Source organism: Mucor mucedo, assembly GCF_025094135.1.
Source record: "Mucor mucedo strain NRRL 3635 chromosome Unknown EV154scaffold_196, whole genome shotgun sequence".
Classification (NCBI taxonomy): Eukaryota; Fungi; Mucoromycota; class Mucoromycetes; order Mucorales; family Mucoraceae; genus Mucor; species Mucor mucedo.
In genome coordinates this window covers 10043-25219 of record NW_026252480.1, presented here as the reverse complement: position 1 = coordinate 25219, position 15177 = coordinate 10043, and the positions used below count along the sequence as shown (strand labels likewise).

Below are 15177 nucleotides of genomic sequence, written 5' to 3'. Positions count from 1 at the left end.
ATACTGATTGTGTCCTTCCATACGACTACAAACCAGTAAATTAATACTAACGAAGCAAGTAATCAACTTATAAATATAAATCTTAGTACCTGAAGCAGCATAAAACCATTATATTGCAGCACCAACATAGTTTATAAACAAAAATAAATGCGATGCCGTATATCCTCCTAACAATCCTTGAAGGACATTTTCACCTGTATTTATTGAAGTTCAAAATCAAAAGGACGAAATTTTTTTAGTATGTGCCATTCCATTTATAATATTAAAATAGTCGGCCATTATTTCTAAAGAAAAAAGAAAAACCAATTCATATCCGTATCTGTATCCTTGACAATCCTAGATTTTTTTTACTCACAAATCTTGGCATAGCGCAATATTTCAACACACAAACCTATCACTGTACAAAAGTTTAAACACGCCACTTTACAAAAAGCATTTCATCTTTATTTTTCAGAAGAAAACAATTATTTTTAGAAAAGTCTAAATAATTGTGTTTCCACAGTTGCAAGAATGTTTGATTGCAAATGAACATCTTTATTGTAGGACGTAGTTGTATAAAATTCAAATTGCTAATTTAGATGCCGATATACCTATATGAATCAATGAGACGGATAAATCCACTTTTAAAACGATAAAAAAAAGTAGACACGTTCTTCTAATAGTTACAATACAAAATGAACTTGAAGACGTTCAAGCAAAGAGATTAATGAAGGACCAGTAAAGAGTTTCCGTTATCAATTTCTTATCTAATCCCATATAAACATATCTTTCAGACAATTCTTTTTTGTACAAAATCAGAATTATACCTAACACACGTCAGATTTATCAATATAAGCGAAACCCCGGATACACAGCGTTAATATAACATGAGGTCGGTGTAACACGAATTTTTCTGCTCTCGTATTGTTAGTCAGTAAGATGAAGGTGTTTAAACTCAGTCTTTCTCACAAGAATAAGGGAAAACAGCGATCGACAACAGCAGTAAATGATAATCGATGACAGGTTTCAAAAGAAGACGTTTTTTCTTTCTGCCATCTTAAAAAAATGTGGTCAAGTTTAAACCAAAATATAATTGAAGGTTTGTGTAAAAGTACGAACCCGTTTAAAATACGAGCTAAAATGTTTGTTAAACAGGGTCAATTAATTGAAGTCTTACTGAATGTAGCACAATGCCCTCATACTTTTAAACCATTGTCTAACCTGCAGGTTTATTGATCTAATAATGTGAAGACTGAAACCAAATTAGAGGCAGGATATTTGTACCAATAAATCGAACATTCTATATTGTTTTACATGTTCTGTCTTTAAAGTAATTATTTTCAACAAACGAAGAAGTGTAACAACTTTAAAATTAAATCATTGTTACCTTAAGCTATTATTAAACCAGCTCAATTTTACTCTCGTGTTACAAATCAATATTGAATTTTTTTTTAGTATATAAGTAGCATTGACAATAAAAGAGCTTTTATTTTTTCTTTTTCTACTTAACCAATTTCACTCCTATCCTTTTTTTATCTTATTTCGCCCCCACCCTTTCCTTTTAAAAAATAGTATATTTTCTGACAGCTATATATTAATGGTTCACAAAACTTTTATTTTCTTCGCGGCTTCATGTATAACTGCTGTTACGTCTGCCAGTAATTTATTCACTGCTTTGGACACAACTTTGCACAAAGGCAACGGTAACTTCATTCTTCAATTGAATAACACCGTCTGTATCAAGGATTGTATGTCACAAATATTTATGATTGTCACACCTAATTTTCTCACATAATACCACTTTTGTAGTTGTTCCTCGTTTTATGGACAATGCACTCGAGGTTTTCACACAGTCCTTGGGAGAAGATAAATTCGTAAAGAGAAACAACAACAAAATCGTTAGACGTGATACTGAAGATGAACAAGTACATGTATTCGATGCTTATGAATTTGGATCCAAATTCAAAGGCATCACTGTCAAGTTTGAAGATCTTACCCTTGTCAAAGCGTTATTGGGATCATTTAACCATGATATTATCAAGATTATTCCTGACATGGATATCAAGTACGATTTGCCTACCCAAAAAGGTAAATTCTCGAAGAGATACTACGTTCGTAATGTTCAGAAGAAAAAGCATAGTCAGCGTGCTGGAAACTTTCACTACGACTCGTACAAGCACGATAAAAATTGTCCTCATGCTCATGAAGATGACAAGAACGAATTGCACAAAAGAGCTACTACATGTACCTCTGGCTCCTTGAACAAGAAGAAAGGAGATGGATACAACGGTTACTGTTGTGCCACTCAAGCGGATTGTAAAGAAAGCTGTATTAGCGGAAAATGTAATGGTCCTAAGAAGCCTACCACTACTACCAAGAAAACCACCACCAAGAAGACTACTACTACTACCAAGAAGACGACTACTAAGAAGACTACTACCACCAAGAAGCCTACTACTACCAAGAAGTCTACTACTACCAAGAAGTCTACCACTACCAAGAAGTCTACTACTACCAAGAAGTCTACTACTACCAAGAAGTCTACTACCACCAAGACATCTACTAGTACTACTGCCAGCGCTGCTGCCATAACAACCACTACTAGTAAGTCTGTCCCTACAACAACCACTACTACCAATGTAATCGTTCCCATTACTACTACCACCACCACTACTTCTACCACTACTACAACCACTGCTGCTGCTACCAGCACCCCCGAGGCTTCTTTTGTTTCCCAAAAGAACGCTCAATGGAACTTGGTTCGTATTTCCGAAAAGGCTCTTGATCTGACAAAGCCTTACATTTATAACTCTAAGGCTGCCTCTGATGTTTACGTTTACGTTATTGATGATGGTATGCAACTTGATCATGTTGAGCTTGAAGGACGTGCTACATGGGGATACTCCGCTTATAAAGATATTTCGCAACTCGGTTCAGGTCATGGTACTCATGTTGCTGGTATCATTGCCGGTAAAACATATGGTGTTGCCAAGAAGGCTAATTTGATTGCTGTCCAAATTCTTGATGAAAATGGTGATGGTGCTATCTCGGACATCTTGGCCGCTTTACAATTTGTTATTACTGATTCTAAGAAACATGCTGGTAAATCAGTTATTAACATGTCTGTCGGTTTGGACACTGGTGGTGCATCAAATCCTGCATATGTTGTATTGAATACTATTCTTAGTTCTGTCGTTGCAGCTGGTGTTCCAATGGTTGGAGCAGCTGGTAACTGGAAAAGTGATACCTGCGGCGTTTTACCTGCTGGTAACAAAGATGTCTTTGCTGTTGGTGCCACGGATAAGTATGATGTTCGTGCTGATTATTCTGGTTGGGGAACCTGTGTTCAAATCAATGCTCCTGGTACCGATATCATTAGTTCTTATGTTGGTAGCACCACCGCTACCACCAAGCTTTCTGGTACCTCCATGGCTTCTCCTCATGTTGCTGGTGTTGCTGCCCTTTTGATTTCTGACATGTCCGACGCTACGCCTGCTAAAGTTTACGCTAAGCTTAACTCTTTAGCAACCACTGGTGTCGTAAAATCTACTATAAATGACACCACCAAGATCCTATTGTTCAATGGACAAACCTTAACTACAAACTAATTTACATTATTATACTATCCATTGACAAGATTTATTTTTCATATAAAAAAAAAGTCTTAGTTTGCAACTTTCAATCATAAGGTTAAACAGTTTGTTAAAACTGTTTTTTACTGCGTCTTTACATATAAAAACCCTTGTTTTCGTTTCCTTAGTCTTCGTCCATCAGAATTATGATAGACAATATTTTTTTTTCCGTGCAGGGACATAATATAAAACATTATATGATAAAGTTTCGTTGCTAAAAACCACCTTTCTTTGTTTCCATAGCGAAGCTAAATTGGCACACACAAAATCGCGACACTTTAAAGATCATGTATATTTTGTTTTATAAAAAATGGCTGCGTAGTTAGAAGAGAAGTAAAGTTCGATTTTTTTTTTTTTTTTTTTTTTTTTCATTTTCTATCTTTTGGGTCAAGAGAACAATGAAAGGCGCCTCTCGTCCATATGAAGGACGTAGACTATATTTGTCCGTGGTGATGACGAGTGTGAAAAATGGATTTATCATAATTGCTTCAATTAGACATAATAACAAAGAAGAAGAAATTGTTTTATAACTATAAGATAAGCGGGTAATCTGTCAGACTATTTACAGCTACACTTATTTTTTATTCAGGATCTGCGTTTTATCAATAAAATTGTCCTACAGCAGACAGAATGATCCCAAGATATTACGTAATACAGGAAACGAAAATGTTTGGCCCTGTACCAGTTATGAGTCAACGTTAGTGACGGTCTATTTCCTATTTTAGATGCGTGATGAAAAGAGATAAAAAAGAAACTATCTTTTGTTGGAAACTATTCTTCTTTTTTAGTAGCAGTATACTTTTATAAATGAGTACTTTTGGTAAACTTTTCCGTGTCACCACCTATGGTGAATCCCATTGTAAGGGTGTAGGTGCTATTATTGATGGTGTGCCTCCAGGAATGGAATTATCTGAAAGTGACATTCAACCTCAATTATCACGTAGAAGACCTGGCCAAAACAAATTAACAACTCCTGTAACGTGTTAGTCATGTCAGCATATATAACCTGTTTCTCATATTCTTTTTTTTTTTTTTATATATGTATTTGTAGCGTGACGAAAAGGATAAAGCTACCATTATGTCTGGTACTGAATTTGGTGTTACTTTGGGTACACCTATTGGTATTCAAGTTCCTAACGAAGACCAAAGACCTCACGATTACAACGACACAGATATTTTCCCTCGTCCTTCTCATGCTGATTACACCTACCTCCAAAAGTACGGTGTCAAGGCTTCTTCAGGTGGTGGAAGAGCTTCTGCTCGTGAAACCATTGGCCGTGTTGCCGCTGGTGCCATTGCTGAGAAATATTTACGTTTAGCTTACGGTGTTGAAATTGTTGCTTTTGCTTCCAGCGTCGGTAGAGTAGCTATGCCATTCATCAGTGAATTAGACAATGCGGATACAGCTGAGCCTGAAGTCATTGAATTTATGAACACCATTACCCGTGCTGATGTGGATGCTGATATTTCTCGTTGTCCTCATCCTCCCACCGCTGAGGCCATGAAGGAATTGATCGCCCAAAAATCTCATGAGAAGGATTCCATCGGTGGTACAGTTACTTGTGTTATCCGTAACTGTCCTATTGGTTTGGGTGAACCTTGTTTCGATAAATTGGAAGCTGTTTTAGCACATGCCATGTTATCTATTCCTGCTACCAAAGGCTTTGAATTCGGCTCTGGATTCAATGGAACCAAGATGAGCGGTATTGAACACAACGATCCCTTTGAGCAAAAGGAAGACGGATCTATCGGTACAACCACCAATAACTCTGGTGGTGTTCAAGGTGGTATTTCAAACGGTGAGAATATTTATTTCCGTGTTGCATTCAAGCCTGCAGCTACCATCTCTCAAGATCAAACTACCGCTAATTATGATGGTGTCACTGGTACCTTGACTGCTAAGGGTCGTCATGATCCTTGTGTTGTTTCAAGAGCTTGTCCCATCGTGGAAGCAATGGCCGCTCTTGTTATTATGGATGCTGCTTTGCAACAAGAATCTCGCCGTGCTGCCTTCTCCAAGTTACCCGCCATTAATATCAACCACGCTTTGTTGGGAAAGGCACCCAAGAAGGATTAAAAATCTCCCCTCATATCCTTTCCATAGAACGCTTCATTGTAAAATAATATAAAATAGTACATTTGTTTTTTAATCTAAATATCATGATTATATTCTTGGTGGATATTTAGTTATTGCAGAAGTTGCATGTCTGCATTGACAGGCGAAATAATTTAACCTTATTCGTAACCATTTAAGAAAAGTTATTTGTATTGTACGTCGTTTCCAACCAAACCTTAATTATCATTACAGGGTGATACAAAAGAAGCCTAGTAACATATGACATTCATGTCAATGAACAGAGTAAAAGCATAGGTCATGGTATATTCCGCATGGCTGATAGGTTTCCTTACTGTGTAATGCAAAAAGATTACTCTTTTTTTGACAATTTGACATCGTGACTGTTGATTTGAGTTTCATTCTCGGTCCTTCTGGAGCTTTTTTTTTTTTTTTTTTTTTTTTTTTCAATATAAATACCAGCCGAAAAATATTTTAAAGTTTTTTCAAACTTTCAGAAACAAAAGAAAAATGTCTGCTCCTGCTGAACCAATTTTTGTCGACCTTAGTGAGAGTGCACCCACAGAAATCGAGAGTTTGTGTATGAAGTGCCATCAAAATGTAAGCTCCCCTATCAAAGCGTGTTTTACGCCTTTTTTTTTTTATATATATGTTTATTAATAAGCGTTGTATAGGGTACTACCAGAATTCTTCTCTCAAAGATTCCTCATTTCAAGTAAGTCATCGAAACGGTTTTGAAAAGCTCTTTTTGCTAACTGGAGTCTCTTATAGAGAAATTATTATTATGGCTTTTGAGTGTCCTCACTGTGGTTTCCGTAATAACGAACTCCAAAGTGCTGGTGTTTTCAACGAAAGAGGACACACCATTAAATTGAGTATCCAGAACAAAGAGGTAAAATAAAAATCACATATAACCCGGCCCCCTCCCCCCTTTTTTTTTAATAGGGATAGACGTGAGCTAATCAGTGATGTTATAGGATATGAACCGTCAATTAGTTAAATCTGATTATTGTTCCGTCCAATTTTTGGAACTTGATTTAGAAATTCCTGCCAATAACAACCGTGGTCTTCTCACTACTGTTGAAGGTTTGGTCGATAATGCTATTGACGATTTAACCGCTGGTCAACCTCTTCGTAAGGCTGAAGATGAGTTTGTTTATAACAGAATTGAAGAGATTATCGAAACCATGAGAAGTTACAAGGAAGGACACCCCTTCACTCTTGTCTTGGATGATCCTTCTGGTAACTCTTATGTCGAGAACAAGTGTCTCCCTGCTCAAGATCCTCAAATCAAATTGAGATGGTACAACCGTACCCCAGAACAACAAGCTTTCTTGGGTCTTCAAGAAAACCAAACTCCTGCCGAAGCCGCTGCTGCTGCTGCTGCTCATGATCTTTCCGATAGAACTATTTATAGTGCTACTGCATCTGAAATGTTAAACGCTAAGGGTCTCCCTGAAGTGATGTCTTTCCCTGCCAACTGTCCCAGTTGTAATGCTCCTTGTGCTACCAACATGCATCTTATGGAGATTCCTCATTTCAAGGAAGTCGTGATTATGGCTACTAACTGTGAATCATGTGGTTATAAGAGTAACGAAGTGAAGGCCGGTGGTGCCATCTCTGATAAGGGTAAGAGAATCACTCTCAAGATGACCGAGGCTGAGGATTTGTCCAGAGATATTCTTAAATCCGAGACTTGTGGTTTGAGCATTCCTGAAATTAACCTTGAATTAACTCATGGTACTTTGGGTGGTCGATTCACCACTGTTGAAGGTTTGCTTAGACAAGTCCATACTGAGCTTCGTGACCGTGCTCCTTTCATTGAAGGTGATTCTGGTACTGAGTCCGGTAAGGATAGATGGGCCCGTTTCTTGGATAACCTGACCAAGGTTGCTGATGGAAAGTTGTTGCCTGTTACTCTCATCATCGATGATCCTTTGGCCAACTCATACCTTCAAAACCTCTATGCTCCTGACCCAGACCCAGAAATGACGATTGAGGAGTATGAACGTAGTTGGGAAATGAACGAAGACTTGGGTGTAAACGACATGAAGTTGGAGAACTATGAACAACACGAAACTCCTGCCAAGCATGAAGCACCCCATGATGAAGAGAAGAGCAATTGACTCGCTGATAGTAAACGTAGAAGATTAGATTAATCATTTTTGCATCACTATTTAAACTTGTAACTTTATACTATTTAAAAAAATAAATAAAAAATAAAAAATATTGTACAGTACATCATATTTATCAGTGCTTTTGTCTAGAAAGTATCCGTTTCTTAGTCTGATAGGATTATCAGCTAATAACAACTGATCAATCGCTCCATTTGCAACCGGAAGAACATAAGCTGAAAATTTTTAATAGTGATTCAACTTCTAATATTATCTCGTCGAAGGATAAAATATATTCTTTCTTGTACAGCTACTAGCAACCTTTATTGTATTCAATCAAATTCTGTATCCTTAGTAACATTTCATACATTGACGTTTTGATGTTCCGCCAACTCTTTTTTTTTTTTTTTTTTTTACTGGCCGGGGGTGAAGAATAATAAAAAGATATAGACTTCTTTTTTTACAGCTACATTCTTTTTTTTTTCTTTTTTTTTTTTGCAAATATGGCTTATAGAGCAGCACCCACTGGACTTGCCAAGCATGTTTCCAACATGTTGAAGGGAAATTTAATGAAAAAGTCACCCGTCTGGCTTCCTGTTGTTCAGGCTATTCCTCCTGGACCCAGTGTGATTCGTTCTCAAAACCCTGAAGTCAATGTTTCAGGTCAAACCGAATTAGAACAAACTTTATTATCAAAGCCTCGCAACACACATCGTCTTCGTCATTCCGAAAAGCATTTACGTACACCTCCACCAAGACCTCGCGCCATCGTCTACCCTGAAGATAAATTAAGAAGACAATTCTTCAAGGATCACCCATTTGAATTAGCTAGACCCAAGGTCTTGGTCGAAAACGATTTAGGTATTAACCGTACTGATTTCAGTAAATTAATGTTGGACGGTATGCATCCTGCACAAATTGACGGTGAAGCGTAAGTGACATGATTTATTTTGACATGGGGTGTATTAAAAAAAAAAAAAAAAAAAAATTGCTAAACCGTAAATTTTTTTTTTTTATTTATTTTATTGGATAGTGTCATCAAATATCAACTTCACTTGATGACTCATGAAGGTATGCCAGAGAGAAAGGCATACGCAAAGGCAACATCAGAGTTTTATGAAATCAGAGCACAACAAGAAGAGGATGAAAGAGCTGCTAGAGAAAAGATGAGCAACGTCTTACAAACTCTTCAAAGCAAGAAGTGGACTCAAAAGGCCTTGTACCTTGAAGAAAGAGCCTTGAAACAAGGTCAAACCACCAACTCTCAATTTTAGAATATAAAAAAGAAACCGAAAATAAATAATAATAAAAAAAAGTTGAATAAAAAAAAAAAAAATAGTGGGGGGAATGTGTATTAAGTAATTATGGGGGATTGAAGTACAGGTGTAAAAAAAAAAAAAAAAAAAAAAATCCCAATCAACCAATAGAGAATAATTTCTTTTCACCTGTTGGCTCAGTTTTTGGATCCGTAAATCCTAATTCTTCTGTAAGTGTAAGAGCCAAATTTAATCTGACTGCCAATCTATGTTCAAAATCATGCTTTCCATGATCCAAAGCCATCTCCCAAACTTGTCGGCTCTTGTTTTTCAAATCAAGTGTCCAACAAGCAATACCAGCTTCCCATAAAGCATAAGGCACGGCCCAAGTGTCTTGCAAGATACATTCTTTGTGATCCAGAATCCAGTTAATATCTAACGTGGTTTCCTCTGCTAATCCCATCACATTCAAAATCGAGGATTTAATCACGAGTAAACTAGCTCTTTCATCAAAGTAATCCGGTAATGGTGTATCAGGTGCAATTTCCAGCATACGCTCTTCTTGTACAACTTGCTCACATTTTTGGATGGTTGTTAACCCACGTTGGATACGATCCAAGGCAATCTTGAGTAAATCATGGTTGACATAAGGGAAAATATTCCAAATGCACATGAATTCCAAAATAGGTGCATAGAAATCCAAATTTTGATATCCACTCTTTTGAAACATGGTCACTTTACGAAGTACATAACTATCAATATCAGATAATCGACCCCCTAGTTTCTTTACAACTAGGTCTGAGACCTGTGCAAAGATTAAGACGGCTTCTGTGCGTGCTCCCATCATTTCATAACATGCTCCCTGTGCATATTTACAGAACGCAGCAGACCAGTAATGTTGCTCACACAAGTAATCAAAGGTGGATGCTGCGTGGCTCCAATTACCAGTAATCATATGATTAATAGCCATTTCAAATCGGCAAGAGTTGGTGACAGCAACTTCAGCCCATTCACCCCGACTCACTTCCACAGTATACAAAAATGATTGTGTAGATAGTGGTAAATCCAACCCGTTACGAGCCATACGTCCAGCGAAAAATAAATACAAGGCAGAATTAGGGTGATGTCTTTGTGCATCTAATAAAATCTGAAAAAAAAAAAAAAAAAAAAAAAAAATGATGGTCAGCAACTCTTTTCTGAAGGCTTGTGAGTGATTGAACTCACATCCATGGCAGTCTTTTTATAAACTTCAGTAAGGACTTGGGGTGCAAAAGATATAGCAGCAGTGTAATACGACATAAGCATGATGGTAGCCATGGAAGATCGAACCCGTTTTGCTTCTGCACACTGATTTAACAAAATAAACCCAAGTTGTTTATCTGGCTTCCAACCAAATGCACTGATGGCCTTGAGAATTTTAGCAGGTAAAGCTGATAATACTAAATGTACAGATCCAATACTAGTACGATAAAAAAAGAACAAAGGGGGGGGGGGAAGTATGAGTAAAATTTTGGCATTTAGGCACAAGTATAAAAAATTATTCTCACCCGAATTGTACACCAGATATAGTATCAGAATCCATGAATGCTGAATGATCTGCACCCATCTTTTGATATTCTTGCCAAACATAGCTGTACGAACTGTACGCCTTACGTAAATTGAGCCCACATTTTACGTAACCCATAACAGACTCTTGTAATAACTGTAAAATAGCAATCTGAAGACAACATTCAGCTTTCAAGACATGAGCTCTTAAAACACCATTAGGTGGGTAGTCTCCAGTTTGACGTGGTGCTGGTGCTGTTACAGGATCATTTATGGCTGTGTTGTCCTTCTTTTTTAAATAGTTGTAGTATCCCGAGAAATAACCTGATACTTTGGAGGAAATGGTGGTTGCTTCAAGTTGAAGGTTAGCGATTTCATAAGTGACGTTTAAAGCGTTTAATGCCATTGTTTGATCTTGATCTGCTGAAGTCTAGAGTCATCCAACAGTGAATTAGTACCCGACTTGTGTTACCCTCATAAAAATTTCTCTCTCTCTCTCTCTCTCCCTTACCATGACAGCTTTTATTGTGTGAGAAAAAAGAATGTTAAAAAAAAAAAACTTGGGGGGTTAGGTTATTCTGTACGAGATTTGTATTATTAGTTACCTTTTAAAAAGGCCATAGAACTTAGTGCTAACGCATGCAATGGATCACTAAATGATAATAACCATGATGTCTTCTATTAATAAAAAATTTCCTTTTCCTTTCTTCTATGCATACCAATCTGCTTTTTCCTCAAATATTCCTTTTGCAGTCATGAATTGATTATCGAATAAATGATCTAAACCTTGAATCACGTTTTCATCTGAGTTGATAGAATATTAGTTTTTGTTTTTACGACAGTAAAAGGGAACAATAGCCTGGAAGCCTGTTTGTAACCCGTACCTTCCTTTTCTTGCTGTCTGGGGGTCAGTGTATTGATAGCTACATCGCCCTTGATGATTTCAATAAGATTCGCACTTGCTTTCTCGGGATCTCGTCTCTTTTTTCGGAATCCCCGGTCGGTGGATGAGGAATAAACTTTTTTCTTTGTAACTCACGATCCTCCGACGACATGAGTACAACTTCTTTCAAGACATTGGTAATCTGCTCGATTTTCTGCTCGGACATGGTTTACTACAAGAAAAGAGAGAGAGAGAGAGAAAAAAAAAGAGAGTTCAAGGTACTCTTTATATGAATGGCCGCGGAGGAGTAATTTTATCTTGCCAAGTGTTACAAGGAAATCACATTTTGGGTAGGTTGTACCTGGATTTTTTATTCCCCACAGTATTAGGACATCGTAACCTTGGGTACCTTCTCAATTGTTTCTTCGGTTTTTCCCACAAACTAAAAACAGTTGCGATACAGACCAAAATGAAAAAATTGGTAAAAAAAAAAAAAAAAAAAAGTTTAAAGCACAAGAATTTTTTTATTTATTTATTTTTTCATTTAAACGCTGTGTGACATGAGTGCAAAAGACAAATGCTACTGTATCTAATGGGCATTAATTCGATCAGAATCAACTGGACAATAAATTGTCTGATTTCCATCAAAGTCAATTGATTTTGGCTTATACGACTGAGGCAAAAAAAGTTGATTCCAAATGACTTTGGAAACCCATTCATGGCCCTTTAGACTAGGATGAAAGCAATCTAAGGTACTAAGTAAAAAGTAAAAAAAATTAGGAAGCCTTACTTGTAAAGGACGTATGATAGATTTACCTAAAGAAATCAATTGGAAATGCTGGGATATTAAACTTGATCGGTTGGTATACCACAGTAAAGTTATGAAACTTGCTCTTTTGGTATTTCTTATATATCTGGACCAGTTTTTCATTGTAGGCTGTTTAAAATATGCCATTAGTTTTTTTTTTGAGTTAGGCTAAATCAATCAATGAATTATCAGTTACCATTGTTTAGTTGGCTCATTATTTCAAGGCCTCCAGGTACAGAAGCACAGGGACATAAGTCAATGTTTCTGTTGACACAGTGGTTTGGGTATGCTTCTGTGAGAGGAAAAACTTGTGATACATTGAATGTACTGATCAAATTTACAATCACGTTTGGGACACTCGCGTGAATTCTATCAATGGCTGCCTCAATATAGCCACCATATTTTTCGGGAGTGACCTCGTTGACATACGAAGTGTTACACGCACCGCACATATCGTTACTGCCGATCTGGATATTAATCATTTTCCAATCATTTTCGAAATCGATACCCTGTATGTTTTGCATACCTGTCAAACAAGGGAATTTAGGTTATTTAAGAAAAAAAAAACCAGTGCACTGGTAATAACAGTAGCTAGTTTTTTTTTTAAAAAACCTACTTTCAATCAAATAGTCAAGCTCATAACCTAAATGCATGGAAGTTGCACCTGTCAATGCTGCGTTTAAACCATCACCGCCATTTCCCACTAATAGTCATATCAATAAAAGTATATTTTTTTTTTAATCACGCCAAAAAAAGATACTTACAAAGAGATAATGTCCTATTGCAGTTATCAGCTAGGAACAAAAAAAAAAAGGCTACGTTAACAAAAAAAAAAGTATCTTGGAATTTTTTTTTGTGTCAAGTGTGTACTTACGATTACATGTTTGGACAGGATGAGCACCTTTTGAAAATCCTGTGATATTGGGCTGATAATGCTCAATATAATTGGGAATAGTAAAGGCGTTCTTATCACCACCGATACCGTAACTTAGACCTCTATATTCATTTTTTGCATTTTCCATTGCAGCAAGTTGAGGAATGGATAAATCGAACCCCATAATTCCAAAACCAGTAGTGATGCTTTTTAAAAACAAGAAAAAATTATCGAAAACATGTCATCAACATACATTTTATATATATATAATATGGCACTTACCTGTCACCAAGGGCTCCGATCACCTTAATATCATCAGCACGGAGATCATTGACATTGGTAGGTTTACAGCGAGGGGTAAGGGAAGGACATTCCGTGATATGTGTAACATTTTTTGCAGCCGTAAGAGCTGTAAGGGACGTCAAAATAATTAAATACAAGGAAGAACGAGTAGGCATTTGGGGCAAACAAAGTAACGAAATAAATAAAAAAATAAAAACATTTCTTTTATATGCCCCCCCAGGAAGAGTGAAATTTCCTGAAAAAATAAATAGATAAACAATGTGACCCTCATAAGCCATAAAGACTCTATTATTAGCTGCTAAAAAAAAAAAAGCCTGTGTTTATTGTCCATTGTAGGACCGGCTCTATTTAAGGTAAAAAGGAATCGTTTGGAATTCTGCGCTACTACAAATAATAATAATAATAAAAAAAAACTGAATGACTGATATGACTGTACAGAAATTATTTTGGGCAGAATGAGATCGATCTTTACAGAGTGACGAGTGAACAAAATTTGCATTGTACTACTCACATTTCTAGCATGATGACGATGTCTTACATAATGTCATTGTTTTGATTTGGAGCAATAAACGATCGAGAGCATAAACGATGCATTTGGGTTTTTGTATTCTTATTAGAGAGCATTTTCAATGTATAAACAGTCCCACGTTACCAATTTTTTTTTTCGATCAGCAGCATCTCGATGATAAAGTAAAAAAGCATTTTTTCTAAAAAAAAAATTCTTTAGCATCATCAACCCTCATTCTTCGTGATTTTTTTTTTGTAAGTTAAATGTGGGTAATCTTTTTTACGTTATAATTATAGATGAGAGCAGTTTAGCATCATGCACAAGAAAAAAGGCTTATTGTGTTGAGCTGGGGGGGGGGGCAATTTAACGTATTCTACAAAGCAATGGCTTGCTTTTGCCGCAGCAGCAGTGATAAATGTTTACCACAAACATGACTCTTGAGCCGTTGTTAGGCAGCTGATATTTATATTAAAAAGGGGTCAGTAAGCCGATGCTGATATCATGATAAACCTTTTGATGGTTTTCTTTTTTTTACATCAAAAGATGTTTGACTTTGGGGATTATTTTTTTCACTAATGCTGTACAGACTTCAAAAATTAGGATTGTGACACCTTAATTCTTTTTTTTTCAAGTGCATGGCTGTCCGAAAAAAAAAAAACTTGTCTGACACCTAAACACCTTATCAGCAAAATAGTATTAGTCTAAAGTAGTAAGACGGCTGCGTGGTCTGGTGCAAGCCAAAAAAAAACAAGAAGAGTCGATTAACGTCATGACTCAGGGATTTGAATTCTATATGCATTAATAAACTGAAAATTACAAATTCAACAATGGTTGTCGAGGTCTTGTAAGGTTATAAATGTGATTGTCTTTAAACAAAGTCGCGTTTATTTGAAAATTAGGTATTCTATAACTCTTTCACTTGCACACTCTCATTGTTAATTTAATGAAGGGAAGACCATTCACACTTCCCAAGAGCATTTGAAACCCGCTTCATGCATTTGGATAGAAGCAAACTTCAGCCAATAGAATTGCTGGAAAACTTTTTTTTTTTTTATAATCAAGCCAAAAAAATAATTTTCTTTTTTAGATTTTTTTTTGGCCCGTATGACATGTCTGGGGGGACGGGACTTAATTAATTTTTTTTTTTGGCGAAGCCAAAAAAAAAAATTGAATTTATGCGGATAAAACTGAAGTTTATTGA

General features: G+C 36.4%; 5 protein-coding genes across 5 annotated transcripts; 3 read left to right on the top strand and 2 right to left on the bottom strand.

Moving 5' to 3' along the window:
* The first annotated feature begins 4379 nt into the window (after positions 1–4379).
* Positions 4380–5764, top strand: EV154DRAFT_546244 (chorismate synthase). The gene is made up of 2 exons (XM_051604690.1): positions 4380–4586; positions 4663–5764. Exons 1-2 carry the CDS (start codon positions 4419–4421, stop codon positions 5686–5688), a joined length of 1194 nt encoding a protein of 397 aa, XP_051451216.1. The 5' UTR covers positions 4380–4418; the 3' UTR covers positions 5689–5764.
* Positions 5765–6161: 397 nt separating this feature from the next.
* Positions 6162–7924, top strand: EV154DRAFT_529635 (ZPR1 zinc-finger domain-containing protein). The gene is made up of 4 exons (XM_051603696.1): positions 6162–6285; positions 6360–6400; positions 6457–6577; positions 6663–7924. Exons 1-4 carry the CDS (start codon positions 6196–6198, stop codon positions 7809–7811), a joined length of 1401 nt encoding a protein of 466 aa, XP_051451215.1. The 5' UTR covers positions 6162–6195; the 3' UTR covers positions 7812–7924.
* A 338-nt stretch (positions 7925–8262) lies between these two features.
* EV154DRAFT_529634 (mitochondrial ribosomal protein S25) lies at positions 8263–9132 on the top strand. Its single transcript, XM_051603695.1, has 2 exons — positions 8263–8730; positions 8833–9132. The coding sequence occupies exons 1-2, from the start codon at positions 8303–8305 to the stop codon at positions 9071–9073; spliced, it is 669 nt and encodes a 222-aa protein (XP_051451214.1). The 5' UTR covers positions 8263–8302; the 3' UTR covers positions 9074–9132.
* EV154DRAFT_112076 (uncharacterized protein) lies at positions 8975–11201 on the bottom strand. Its single transcript, XM_051593910.1, has 4 exons — positions 11112–11201; positions 10603–11030; positions 10280–10514; positions 8975–10202 (listed from the first exon to the last, which is right to left on the bottom strand). Exons 1-4 carry the CDS (start codon positions 11112–11114, stop codon positions 9216–9218), a joined length of 1653 nt encoding a protein of 550 aa, XP_051451213.1. The 5' UTR covers positions 11115–11201; the 3' UTR covers positions 8975–9215.
* Positions 11202–11984: 783 nt separating this feature from the next.
* On the bottom strand, positions 11985–13659 carry EV154DRAFT_529629 (SGNH hydrolase-type esterase domain-containing protein). The gene is made up of 7 exons (XM_051603694.1): positions 13448–13659; positions 13166–13371; positions 13056–13085; positions 12908–12994; positions 12488–12817; positions 12300–12420; positions 11985–12238 (listed from the first exon to the last, which is right to left on the bottom strand). Exons 1-7 carry the CDS (start codon positions 13621–13623, stop codon positions 12073–12075), a joined length of 1116 nt encoding a protein of 371 aa, XP_051451212.1. The 5' UTR covers positions 13624–13659; the 3' UTR covers positions 11985–12072.
* Positions 13660–15177: the final 1518 nt, after the last annotated feature.

Bases quoted from the DNA above. Each gene is read 5' to 3' on its own strand.
- EV154DRAFT_112076 (XM_051593910.1), bottom strand. The intron at 10,515-10,602 runs GTGAGAATAATT...TTATCGTACTAG, and splicing joins ATATCTGGTGTACAATTCGG to TATTGGATCTGTACATTTAG. The intron at 10,203-10,279 runs GTGAGTTCAATC...TTTTTTTTTCAG, and splicing joins ATAAAAAGACTGCCATGGAT to ATTTTATTAGATGCACAAAG.
- EV154DRAFT_546244 (XM_051604690.1), top strand. From the start codon at position 4,419: ATGAGTACTTTTGGTAAACTTTTCCGTGTCACCACCTATGGTGAATCC. The intron at 4,587-4,662 runs GTAACGTGTTAG...ATGTATTTGTAG, and splicing joins AAAACAAATTAACAACTCCT to CGTGACGAAAAGGATAAAGC.
- EV154DRAFT_529629 (XM_051603694.1), bottom strand. From the start codon at position 13,623: ATGCCTACTCGTTCTTCCTTGTATTTAATTATTTTGACGTCCCTTACA. The intron at 13,086-13,165 runs GTAAGTACACAC...TTTTGTTCCTAG, and splicing joins TCCTGTCCAAACATGTAATC to CTGATAACTGCAATAGGACA. The intron at 12,421-12,487 runs GTAACTGATAAT...TATTTTAAACAG, and splicing joins AATGAGCCAACTAAACAATG to CCTACAATGAAAAACTGGTC.
- EV154DRAFT_529634 (XM_051603695.1), top strand. From the start codon at position 8,303: ATGGCTTATAGAGCAGCACCCACTGGACTTGCCAAGCATGTTTCCAAC. The intron at 8,731-8,832 runs GTAAGTGACATG...TTTATTGGATAG, and splicing joins GCACAAATTGACGGTGAAGC to TGTCATCAAATATCAACTTC.
- EV154DRAFT_529635 (XM_051603696.1), top strand. From the start codon at position 6,196: ATGTCTGCTCCTGCTGAACCAATTTTTGTCGACCTTAGTGAGAGTGCA. The intron at 6,286-6,359 runs GTAAGCTCCCCT...AGCGTTGTATAG, and splicing joins GTATGAAGTGCCATCAAAAT to GGTACTACCAGAATTCTTCT. The intron at 6,578-6,662 runs GTAAAATAAAAA...GTGATGTTATAG, and splicing joins TGAGTATCCAGAACAAAGAG to GATATGAACCGTCAATTAGT.